The 13,469-nt window shown below is 33.6% G+C and overlaps 1 protein-coding gene across 1 annotated transcript in view; it reads left to right on the top strand.

Annotated features, from left to right (window-relative positions):
- Positions 1-13,469, top strand: part of LOC123551741 (MAM and LDL-receptor class A domain-containing protein 1-like) — a 45,862-nt gene extending 32,393 nt beyond the window's left edge. The window contains exons 12-13 of the mRNA XM_053541268.1: positions 10,630-10,720; positions 12,606-13,469. Of these exons, the coding sequence (XP_053397243.1) occupies positions 10,630-10,720; positions 12,606-13,281 (767 nt within the window). The 3' untranslated portion in view covers positions 13,282-13,469. The remainder of the gene's footprint in view (positions 1-10,629; positions 10,721-12,605) is intronic.

Genomic DNA, 13,469 nt, shown 5'->3' with positions numbered 1-13,469 from the left:
TAAAGGATATAAAAAATATTGAATTATTACCATTTCATGATTCTGTATAGTTCTGTGCAAAATTGATATTAAAATAACGTTGCTTTAACCTTTACATTCACTGGAGTTCACTTTACAAGCTTCTTTTCCAAGGTAATCCATGCGCGTGCAATATAAAATGATGTATGAAAACAAACTTATTGCCATACAGTCCATGTGTTTTGCACATTCATTATATGAATCAAAACCAAAGTACTATACAAAAATGGTCTTCAACAATTTACCCTCACCTGAAATGTTACGTAATGTTAAAAAGAGCAAAATTAAGTAAATTTTCAAATCCGATGTGCTAGAACAACTACTGTTTCGTATTTGTATGCTTACTTGCTCTTAAATAGTGTGTATTTCGTTGTTTCGGCCGAAGTACATTTTAAATTTTAGTATTTTGTTTGATATGTTTTCTCTTGTATGTATCAATTTGGGGATTATTTTCCTTTGCTAACATTACAAGTGTAAGAGATTCAACTGGTAGACATAACTTTAATTTGCACTGACTTGTAATTGTGGACTTTTGTAGGGATTAAGAGTGATTATGTATGCCCAAATTAAACGATTTGAAATATCAAAAAGTGTTTTGCCAATAACTAAGGTTGTCCCCAACAATATTCATTTAATTGATTTAATTGTTTGTTTTGTCCTTTCGTCATATGTTTTCATTTGTTTGTGTTATGTAGACAGCAAGACATATACTCGTTTAGGCTTCCGTTTAAAAGAGACGATATATGTCCTTGTTTGTGTTAACCCATATAGTATACGTTAATCATTTACAATTATACATAAGAGGGCTTTTACGTCTACATTGAAACAACACCAAAATATAACAGCCTTAGCAAAATGGGTAATTATGAGGCAAGACTGATCAGTCCACAGAAAGATCCTGGGCAATACTGCTTCTCATTCTGGTACCACATGCACGGCAGTCATATCAACAGACTCAGAGTATCAAAAAAGGAAGGTACAGATATAAATGAATTATTTTCGAAGACAGGAGACCAGGGGAAACATTGGATATTAGGACAAATACAGTTTGTGGCTGAAGAAAGCTTTCAGGTAAACCAAAATCAAATTATACGCATGGTATCTATTTCACAAACATGCTTATAAAGTATATTATTATTATTATAATAACAATCATTTTTATCCTCACTTTATTATTACTTTTATTATTTATTTACCGATACGTATATGCTAAATTCGTAATGTGACGTAAGGACGCTTGTTATTCCAATAGCTGCTTTAGACAGAAACATTCAAAGTGGCTTGTCAAGGTGGCTTGATGAAAACAATATAAATGAATGAAAACATTGAACCAGTTAGTCTTATTTTTTACTGTGAAAACGAACTATAAATATGGTATTTATCTCAGCCGTGAAAATAACAAACAAAATAACCACAACCGTGTTTTTTTTATCTAAACTGAGACTACTTAAATTTATTTCATTAATGTTTTACAATAGGATCCTAAAAAATAAAAGGTAAATGTTGGTTTACCGGAAGCATATAACACCCTTAAGAGCCATGTATCGCAAAGTAGATTTGCAACAAACAGTACCTCTAGCGAAAAAAATGATATAGCAGTCAGGATGCTTAAAAAATTAAACAACAAATACATTTCAATTATATGCAAAATACAAATAAATGAGTTAGTGGTAGATAAAAGAGCGAAGTGTTGTTTGGACTATTAGTTCAGTAATTAGGAATTTTCATTTGCAGTGTAGTATGGATAGTGTTTTTGGCCCAACTAAATTAATGGCACAGTCAATTTTTACCTGATATAAATTTATACATTGTTACAGTATACATTTACCACGTTATTATTTCTTTAATAAAATTGAAACTGAATAATTTGATTAAACGCCTATTTTTATACAATGATATATTCAATGGCGTTGTACATAATAATAATACTAATAATACTACTACTAATAATAATAATAATAACAATAGTTATTATAACAATATTTATAATGACAATAATAATAATAACAGCCTTATTGTTACAGTAACAAACAGTCATGACCGCACCCCTTCACTTGAGGGCATTTTACCCCTTTTGCGAATACCAGTGCTTTAAGCACCAGACTAGCTGCATATAGATGTTCAAGCCTCCCGGTCAATGGTACCATCATATAGTATTTAAGAAAGAAATACTACACATTTCCCGACCCGTAGAGCCTTACCAACAAATGCGTTTATTAAACAAACCTTGGAAAATATAAATGTTGAAATGTAAAACATTTTACAAAAATTTCAGAATTATCACCTGCTGTTTCGCATGATAAACAGTTATCAAAAAATTTATAACAATGCCGCGAAATCTCTGAAGTACAGTGTCTTAAGATTTTGTTAATGTGTCAGGGGATTTACTTTTGCGTAGTTCTAACGGCAGTTCATTCCAAAGTTTTGGACCACTAGTACAGAAACTTCTATCAATGAATGTTTTGCACTTGTTGTATGGAACAACATTACGACATTCAGAATTTTCAGACGATCACAAACCCTATCTACTAGGAATATACTCTGTAAGCAATTCTGTTAAATACAGAGTTGCTCTGCCAGTGTTACAGCTATACATGAAAGAAAGTATCTTGAACTCGATTCTTGCTTTCACCGGCAACAAATGTAAGTGATACAATGCTTGTTTAGAACTGTCTTTCCTCCTATTAAGGACAAGTTTTGCGCACATGGTTTGAATACGTTGCATTTTACGCACCTCACAGTTAGCTACATAATACATTTTTAATCTATTTTAATAGATTGTTATTGAGGGAAAAGCAAGAAATCACAATCATGCTTGGTTTGGTGACATAGCAGTTGACGATATTGTAATGTTTCCCACTGAAAAATGTCCAACAGGTTAGTACATATTTTATTTCATTTACAAAATAGTTACTGTCGATTACATCAATTCCATACACTTTTGGCAAAACATTGCTGTTTACATTGTTGTCTTTATTCAATAAGTACCAGACGAATTAGTACCAGATGTTTTATTAAGAGAACAGTTAAGAGGAAGTTTTCTTCTTTTTTTTTTCATTTCAGATTGTGGCGATCCTAACACGGAATCTGGCGTTGCCAATCCAATAAGCATAGAATTTGGATCTGCGGTGCAAATAACATGCAAAGCTGGTTATGAAATTGCAAAAAATTTATCAATTACTTGCTTAGTAAATGGTTCCTGGATTGAAAGGCCAGTATGCCAACCAACAGGTAAATGATAATTTAATGACTATTTTGGTAACATACATACGGAAATATAACATAGACTGTATGATATAGTTATGTACATACGACTGAGAAATGATCAAAGAAGGAATGCCTTGCAGTACTATAATACATACAACGCTTACTGGGTTATTGCATAAATTGTGTGTATCACTTCTACGTGCTCAAATATAAGTATAAACATGATATACCTACAGGGTCATTTTGCACTAAAAAGAATTCAGTGTATCACTACTATGTGCTCATTGATCAGCATGAACAAGATTTGTACATAATTGTTAACATTGAAGCAAGAATTACGTATCCACTGCTGCGTGCTCAAATTCCAGATGGGAACACGATTTACAAATTGAGTCATTTTGCACTCCAACTTGCTCTATGATCAATATGAATTAATTCAGTGTTTTACAGCAACCTACTCAAATACAAGTTTGAAGATCATTAAAATTTTTGGTGATTTAGCACTAAAATTACTTGAGTGTAACCCTACTACGTGTTCAATGATATGCATCAAAAGGGTTTACATATTGGGTCATTGTTGCACTAGAATTATTTGAATGTATCACAGCTAACTGTACTATGATAGGTATGAAAATGATTTTGTTATTTTTAACTAAATTGACAAGAGTGTATCACACTACCTATAACTACTCAGTGGGTCGTTTAGCAATAAAATGACCACAGTGTACCTCTATATAACTACTCAATAATGGGTATGAACATGATTTACATACTAGTATTGTGTTATTTTGTACTAAAATGACTCGAGTGTATCACTTCTACGTGCTAAGTCAAGGGTATGAAGGTCATTTTGATATTTGGTCATTTTACACTAAAGTGTAATCCTTATCACATTCACAAAGATGAGTATGTACATTATTTATATATTTCGCCCCTTTGTGCGATGAAATGACTTGTAGGGCTGCTACGTGCTCAATGATTGGTATGAAGATGATTTAAATATTGTGACATTTTTGCACTATTATATGATTTAAGTTTTCCACTGCTAGGTGCTCAATGACCGTTATGAACATGGCTTATATAGTCACTGCACGTTAAGCAAAGAAAATTCTTTGTTTATCAGACTGCATGATGCCGACCTTCAACAGTGGAATAATTGGAAATACGTTAGAAGACACTACCTACAACATGACTGCAATATTGAATTGTGTAGATGGCTTTACGTTGGTTGGCAATACCTTTGTGACTTGTCAGGCAGATGGGAACTGGACAACGCAACCATACTGCGTCATCAATAGTATTTGTCTCACTATTGTATATATCTAAACATCTTAACTTGTAATCAGTTTTAATTCCATAGGATTACTTTACGTTAATTTTATCAAACAATAAAGTTTATTTTATATCTTTATTGACGCTGCTATCATTTGCTTTATGTCACGTGTTCTTAGTATATTTACATAGGAATTATGTTAAGATAATCTGATGAATATCAACGTCATATATATCAGGCACGGCGTCTTGAACATGTTTCTTGATTTAAGTCAAATTGAACGTTAATAACTGCATAAGTTTTTATATATACAAAAGAAAACCCAATCGATTTGTGAATCATTCGTGATCGGAATCATTAAGTTGGATAGTTGTTTTAATTTTAGACTGCAGTGATCCAACTCCAGAGTCAGGAAGTATTGATGGCGCAAGCTTTCAGTATGGCTCAGTAATTGAAGTAGCATGCATTGAAGGGTATAAAATCAATGGAAATTCTTCAATAATATGCCAAGCAAACTCTACCTGGAATAGCATCCCGGTGTGTGACCGAATAGGTAGGTCAGTGGCAAAGGTTTCAAAAATAAATATTCCAGATATTCATCATTGCAGACATCTCGTTGTGGTAGTAATTTACCGGAATGGACGAATATAGTCCGTGTTAGTATAGCGTGTCATTTTTTATGCCTTGTAAAGGCCAGTTTCATGCCAAAAAAATGTTTAATTTATGTTTGATTGTTAAAATGTTCGTGGATGATTTCAAGCAACCTTACAGGCTTCCAGAGCTATGCTGAAATTACTGTGTAACATGTAAATAAAAGTAGATCTACCTAGGAAGAATTAGCATTGCTATCACGTTCTTCAGTCACATTACGATAATTTCCTTACATTACGGTAAACTACATGCATTTGATTTCGTATCTATTGGCCTTCAAGAAAACGATAGTCTAGCAAAATGGCTACATTGTTGTTTGTTTTTTTACGTAGAAAATGTTAGCGAGATATTTAGTACCGTTTTACCTTTATCGATTCCTACATTCATCTTGGTTTCAGAATGTGAAACTATGAATATCACTAACGGACATTTTAATGCAACACTCGGAACGACTTTTGAAAAACTGCTACTCAGTCCTGTGACACCGGTTATACCTTTGCGGGAGATGAAACGGTCACGTGCCTTGAAGCTGGTTGGAATGGTACTATCGCAACGTGCACCATTGTTGGTATGTAATTACTATTAAAGATATCATTATTTCTTAATTATGTTATTTTACAGGCGTGTAGTATGTAATTGCTCAAAGTTGCCCACTCCCCCCCCCCCCCCCACACACACACACACATTATTCTTCCCTACTTACCATCTGAAAATATCATATTTGATATTTAATTAATCATAAATCTAATCCCATTTAAACAATATCAAAATATTCCATTAGCAACTCCATAAAGGCTCTTACACTATAAGATATACAAGACATGAAACAAACGCAGTTCTTCTGAAACAGTGAGAGAGAGAGAGAGAGAGAGAGAGAGATGGAGGAAGAGAAGGTTGGGGGTTGCTGAATATCGAACATCGGCGGTATTAAATAATTTCTTATATAATTATATAATAATTTTGACTTTTATATTGAATTATTTTCGAGGGTTTTTCCAGATTTTTTGCAAACATTGCTATTTGCATAAAAATATTTGACGGTATTGGGCATACATATAACATCTTGTAGAATTAATGGCAAAGTTTGAAGACAACAGCTCTTATAAAGTAAAGTAATGATTACAATAATCAGAACATGTACATGTCAACTCATTCATTTCTATAGAATACTAGTCAGTTAGGTGTTTATCCTTCCCTCGATTTCGTGTAAGTTAGGGTTTTATCCATTCCTCATGTAAACTGAGTTCGGTTTTTATCAACTCGAAGGTAGGTTGTTAGTACATTTGAACATGAATTGGGTCAACAAGTAGAGGGTTAACAATTCAACATAGTGTAAATGGGGCTATAAAGCAGTACATGTTTGCTTTCAAACAGCAAAATAGTAGAGGCATCAAAAGCATACAAGTATTTTTTAAGATTTTTTGTAAAACAAATTATTGAAAAGTTTGCCTTGTTCGTCAGTATTCCACCTGAAAACACGAGGGTTGATATATTTAACATGATACATTTTGAAATAAATATACATTTGATCAATGGAGACAGATATAACAAGCAAAACATTCCTTTATACATCGAAATTACACAGAAAACAAAGTTGTATCGACTTTACCTCCGCCATATTGGGTCGCTGAACAGAGTTAGGATTATTCGGGTACATAGTGTTCATTGTGTCTTCAAGAACATTGTAATAAATGTTAATGACGTAATTAAGATGTACGATATTGCACGATTTTACATACAAAAGTGTTCAACACAAATTGTTAATGTTTTCCTTTTCTTTATTGGCAAATAATCCCTGTGTGTTCAAGTGCACATACTCAAACATGGGATGTTGAACAACAAATTTATAGCAAGTACTGAAATGGTGACGAAGTTGTTAATGGGTTAATGCTTTTTCTTTGCCCCGAGAAATATGTAGTACGATTGAAACGCAACAATCAATGATACATATTATATAACAATGCAAATTGCCCCAGCAGCGTTTCTTCAACTTCCTATTTTCTGCATTATGTCAGAGTGTATACAAACCTTTGAAAAAAGAGTAAATAAAATCTGTCAGAGAGTTCTCCGAAAGCACAGAATGTTATCAAGCAAAATGATAGCAGAGTCGGTTTGAATGAGTCTGTTCATGAGAGGTTATGGCAAGTGCAATATCCCTCACGCCCCCTTACACCAGCTTAAGCGGAATTATATTACATAAATACTGTAATATAAGTAATAATTATAGATACAGTTTATGCAGAATTAGTGCACAAATTATATTGTTAGTACATCGGCATACATATATTACACGAACAATGTTATCACAGTAAAAATCATATCACATAAAATCTACATTTAACTATTTCATGTTATTAAAAATAGATACAACTGGAATCTTTAGCCAACTTCATATTTAAAATCAATTGATTTTAACTTTCTTTTTAAAAGCATATTTACTCTTTGTATTATGAATAACTTGTGGTAATTGGTTCCAGTCTAAAATACTATTATAATAAAATGTTGAAGCTGGTACATAAAAATTGGTACTACTTCATCTATTATTATTGTTCCTTACATCTTTTAAAATTGTTTTTAAGATATGCCGGACATTTATTATAATATATTTTATACACATGATTAAGTCTAAGTTGCTTGCACCTGTTTTCAATATTAAAAAAAAACTAGATAACTAAAATCTGACACACGCATGGACGTTCTACATTCATAATTCAATATATACCTCACAATCTTATTTTGGGCAATCTGTAGTTTACACTTCAATTGTTTTTGAGTCCACAATACCACGACGAACTAGCATAATCAAAATGACATTGTGCATTAGATAGAGTTTTTCTTAATGATTCATTTAAATCACCGTTTGCCTATATAAAAACTTTAATCTTTAATTGACTTTATTGACAATATCATTAACAATAGTAGTGGCACCCGTGCAGAAATATTTTCCTGTTCTCAGGAAATCCCAGGATTATCACGGGATATCCTGGGATTCTTTTAGCAAGGTTGCAAGAAAGTCCTGAAGACAGGACTTTAACACTCAAAGACAGGACTTTTGATAGAAAAGTTGTCCTGTTCACACGAAAAAGACAGGACTTATTTTTTTATAAAAGATACAGGTTGAAAGATGGTAATTAATTTGAAACATGATCTTGTAACGGTGTAATAAATTAATTACATCCTGGTGTCGAAGACCCATGTTTTTGGAGAAACTGTATCATTTAGTACTTCTGGTTGTGGTGTTGTCAGTGCAACAGGAATATATTCTATATATTTGTGGTACGTTAGCAAATTATTTCTGTATAAATTTTTAGAATAGTATACCTTCATTTGATGATTTTACAAAACAATAAGTTATATAGAAAAGTATTTTTCTTTAACATCAGTCAGAGCATAAAAAAGTGAAATGTGTTACTACAGTTTAGGTTATCTGTACACGTTTGATCAATGACAGTTTCACTCTAGTGAACAGATCATAGAATTATGAGCTTTTTGCTCAGTATGAAGCTCATATTTGATGATTCTGGACTATATAGTAGTATTTTCACCTAGTTTTTTTTTTGCCATGAGTGCACGTATTTGAGCTGATTTAATATTTCTGCTATGACAGGTTGATTTTTTTCAATGTACATGATGTATGCTTTTTAACTATAAAATATTTTTCAATATTAAGAAATGATAATCCGTATATTCTTACTGTAAATACTATTGAACTTTAACAGTCAATTTGTTAACTGTGTTTCCCGCCAAAGAAAATTTCAAATCATGTTTACATGGTATTCAATTACATGTTCTGGGGTTTCCTGAGGACAAGACAATTATCCTGAGATTTCCTGAAGACAGGACAATTGTCCTGTAATTTTCTGACATCAGGAATTCCTGGGATTTCCTGAAGACAGGACAATTGTCCTGGGATATCCTGACTTCAAGAATTCCTGGGATTTCCTGAGAACAGGACAATATATACATTTATGTCCTGTCATCCTGTTTTTTTCCTGTTCATAGGAAAATCCTGGAGTTGGCCCATTCCCATTTAACGGCGAGAAAATTCCCAGGACTATCTCAGGAATTCCTGAGATATTTTCAGGACATTATCCCAGGACAGTCCTGTGACTTCCTGCGATAATCCCAGGATATCCTGTTCCATTTTCGCACGGGCAGATAGGTCTTTATCCAACATAACTCCAAAGTATTTAACACAGTCCTGTGCCTTAATTGTATATCCATTACAATGAACTGAAAATTCTTGAATTTTATTGAGCTTACGTCTAGAGCCGAGTAGAATACACTCTGTTTTTCCTAATTGTAGTGATAGTTTGTTATCTACCAGCTATTTACTACAATTAGCAAGTTCATAGAATGCAACCAAGCAAAATAATTGCACACGCGGTTTGTCTAAGTCTGTTCATTAGAGGTAATGGAAAGCGCGCCCTCTATCGCCTGCTTAAGAGGAATTCGATTACATTGATATTGAATATTGTTGAACTAATTTACCATTTAGGCACAAAACAAGAACATGTTGTTAAACAAAATAAGCACGATAATAGTGCCAATAAAGATTATCTGTATGCGATATTAGGGACCTTATAATTTAGTTATCATAACACGAAACCTGAACGTGTTATAATAGATGGAGATTGATAGCTTGATTTGTGCTATTAACTTATTCGCATATGTTAAGTTAGAAGTTCAACAGTTGTAAAACATTTATATCATGAAAACACCTTTATTTACAATTATCAATGAAAACATTCTAGAAGTAGTTTGATGCAATTTCAAATTTGAACAAAGTATTTTGTCATTAGTTTTATTTTATCGAAAATGGGCTGAGCTTGCAGTATTTTTTGTTCAGCGTGTCAGGACCATTCCGTTAGAGGAATCCACTATACATTTATAATTTAAAAAGTAAGCAACTAAGTGGTTATTGCCAAGACTTTAACAGAATCATGAGTGTTACAGTAACAGGAACTGTAAAATATATTAGGCAATTCATTTTGCCTAAGCAGCATGTTTTGGTCTTTGTTTGAAGAATGCCAAAATTGTTTTGACAAGATGGTATTTTGTGATGGCTTGCTATTCATCTATGTGCGTAAGGAGTGCAAACAGCCAATTTTAAACGGCCTTCGGTATAAAAAATCGTTATGTCCTATGAATGTTTAACAACTCCTGTATAGCTGTTAATTCCAGCCGAATCTATCAAGGGCGTTGACTTCAAACTACTTGCCCACCACCCCCATCCCACCCCATACACTAAATAGAGTTCTAAGCACCGTTTGGAGTGTAGAATTCTTCATGTGAGAAATCTATCCAGCTGGCTTGTTCTACCCTGGCACTTTGAGTCACATCAAAAGCTTGAGAAGTCGCAATTTAACCCAAATAGTGTTGGTGTGACTCTTAACCTCACCCCACATAACCCATCAAGAAATATACCTAAACTATTTTACTTCACGTCAAGCAAAATTTCTTTTCACGTTTTCTTTCAGACTCAGAAGCCAGTGCTCTAGTCGTAGTTTATGCTATGGTTCCAGTTATTGTAGTTGTTCTTACCTTAGTTTCATTATTCGTTATTTGGAGGTAAGTTGTTTAAATATTAGAAATTAAATGTTACACAACCATATCACACTCAGTGTAACTTTGAAATAAGTTCTTGTTCGTTGTCAAGTAATCAAATTATCGGTAATTCAAATGGGCAACAATAAATTTGGCATCAACCTCTTAAACTTTCTTTATTGATTCGTCATGATAAGATGCCACGTCTAGCGCTAAAGTTGCAATGTTACAATATACATGTACACAGGTCTGTTTATTTATGAATTTAGTTTGAAGTAATTTCAGTCGAACACTAAAGGATGGGTGCTTCATTATGTATTTGATCCCGTAGTTTAATTAACAACTCGTAACGTCTACTTAATAGTCAGTCACGGTGTTCCCATAATAATATGACCGCCAAATTACAGAAACAGCTAGTACGATATCAGTGAAGCATTTCGTTTATACATACAATGCAAACATTACAGCGGTTTGGAATACTAAGAGTCAGGAAAATTTAACCTAACTGATATAGCATACTGATATAGCATACTTAACTAATATAGCATACTATACGGTAATATATGTTCAAACAATTATTAAAAAATAATATACAGTACAACCTCTCCAGAGCGGCCCTCTCGTAAGCAAAATCCTCTCTATAACAACTTCATCAAATTTTACCTAAACTGAAATATACTATTAAATTTATCTCTCCAGAACAACAACCCCTACATAACAGTTAATATTTGTATCTCCAGAGGTTCCCTACAGAGGTTGCACTGTATCTCATTTAGTGATTTGTCGCTGAATAAATCATTGTTTGGAGTTTAGATGCGAAGGAATTATACGAAGGCGCAGCCCGAGCAATATATTATGTTACGCATCTAAACGAAAAACAACGATTTTATTTAAGAGCAAATCACTAAATGAGATATATTATTTCGATTTTAACACCTTACAAATGATTTTAAAGTAGATCCTTGACGACATTCATTAGATATTGACCCTTTTTCAATTGGTTTCTTTTCCAGCGCATCGCTATGCCGTTTGACGCTATGACATAATAATTGTGAAGTCAGAAAAATGAATTGTTGTATAACAATTCACGAGTCGTGTTAGAATGTTAAATAATAATGTCTTTCTCAGAGGGGAAAGACTTAATTCACATTGTGTTGTCTAACTTGTTGAAAATAAGGTAAATGAGAGGTTGGCATGCTCGAAATGCGTTAAAAGCCCCAGTTTCCTTTATGTAGGCCACTGACCGTTCCAAGGCGGGGTCTCTATTTTCAACTTGTTCTGTGTCCGTCTTTTATTTTGTGTTGCGTATGCTGTCTTGTTTGTTGTTTGCGTTTCTTTCCTCATTCTCCTCACTCCCCCTATCGCCCCCATCCTTTCCCATAGCCTTGCTTTGGCATACCATTCCCTTTTACTATGAGTAAGTTATTGTGCCTACCTTAATTTTGGCTGCCTGAATCCTAAGGCCGTGAGTGCCTGATAGGTTAGCTATATGTATGTGTGTGTTTGTCTTTTGTACCTGAGTATCTGCGCTGTATACGTTGTAGGGTAGCTGTGATCAAGGAACATATTCATTCTTGTTACACTATCCCCTTCACCCCCCCCCCCCCCCCCCCCCCCCCACACACGCAGTCCCCCTTTCTACTCCTATCCCTTCCTTTCGCTCTTTTTTCTATATTTTGCATAAAATTAAAATGTACTTTTGAATTTTGAAGCAACCCGTGTAAAATATTTTCCGTTACAGGTTCTTTTTGTTGTGGGCCTACTTTGTTGCAAATGTGTTGTTTTGAGGCTGTGTTTGTGATGCTCTGTGCTTCCGAGAAATCTACCCTTACAATTTTAACAGTTACCATAAATGTCGTGTTAAAGAGGTGTTTGGTTTGTATAACCTATTACTTTATATATCTTTTAGAAAAAGACATACACAGTGTGCAAAAGTAAAGAATACACACCGCAAACCTGGAGAGAAGCCGACAATGCAATATGCGAGTGAAACATGCAATGAATATGGCCTCAAAAACATGGACCATGTGTCAAAGTCATCGGACCCGATACCACAAGACGAGGAATATCCTTTTATTACAGACCACAATAAAACGGAACCAACAGACAACACTTATCATAACACATTTGACAATTTATGTAAAGTGGAAAATGATGTAGAAAATCAATATGATCATACAAATGACACATCGAAGTTGTTTTCAAGTAATATATATTCGCATATATCTAGAAACAAATCTGACATACAGGACGAGGCAACTTACGATACTTCATCGTGTCAAAACTCTGGAAATGAATCATTGAACTTTAAAGCGCAATCAGAAGATGATAGTTATAGCCACCTTAGTATCAAAGGTCTAAATAAAGCAATGCATCAAAAACCTCAAACTACAATTCAAGAAGAAGAAACGGAATACGCAAATACAGCAGGAAACATCGGTGCCGTAGAAACTGAACCAAACGATTACTCTCATCTGAGTGAAGTAAAAATGAAAACTAAAACTGTTGAAAAAGAAGCAAACAGCCCTGAATATTGTGAATATTCTAATGTAATTAAAAGAACTGGAGATATTGAAACTACATGAGAGTAAACTATCTGAAAAGAACAGCCAATTTGTTACACATTACACTACTTTTGTTTTTCATAACGTTAGTAGTAAAAGTATATCAGATAAATGTTTTTATCTAATATGACATTTTATATGGATATTAGTTCTACATCCATTTGTTTCAGTATTGGATAAAATGAAAAAAATAAAGATACTCATCAGAA

The sequence above is a fragment of the Mercenaria mercenaria genome, chromosome 4 (assembly GCF_021730395.1).
Source record: "Mercenaria mercenaria strain notata chromosome 4, MADL_Memer_1, whole genome shotgun sequence".
NCBI classification, from domain to species: domain Eukaryota; kingdom Metazoa; phylum Mollusca; class Bivalvia; order Venerida; family Veneridae; genus Mercenaria; species Mercenaria mercenaria.
This window is presented reverse-complemented; position numbering and strand designations above follow the sequence as displayed.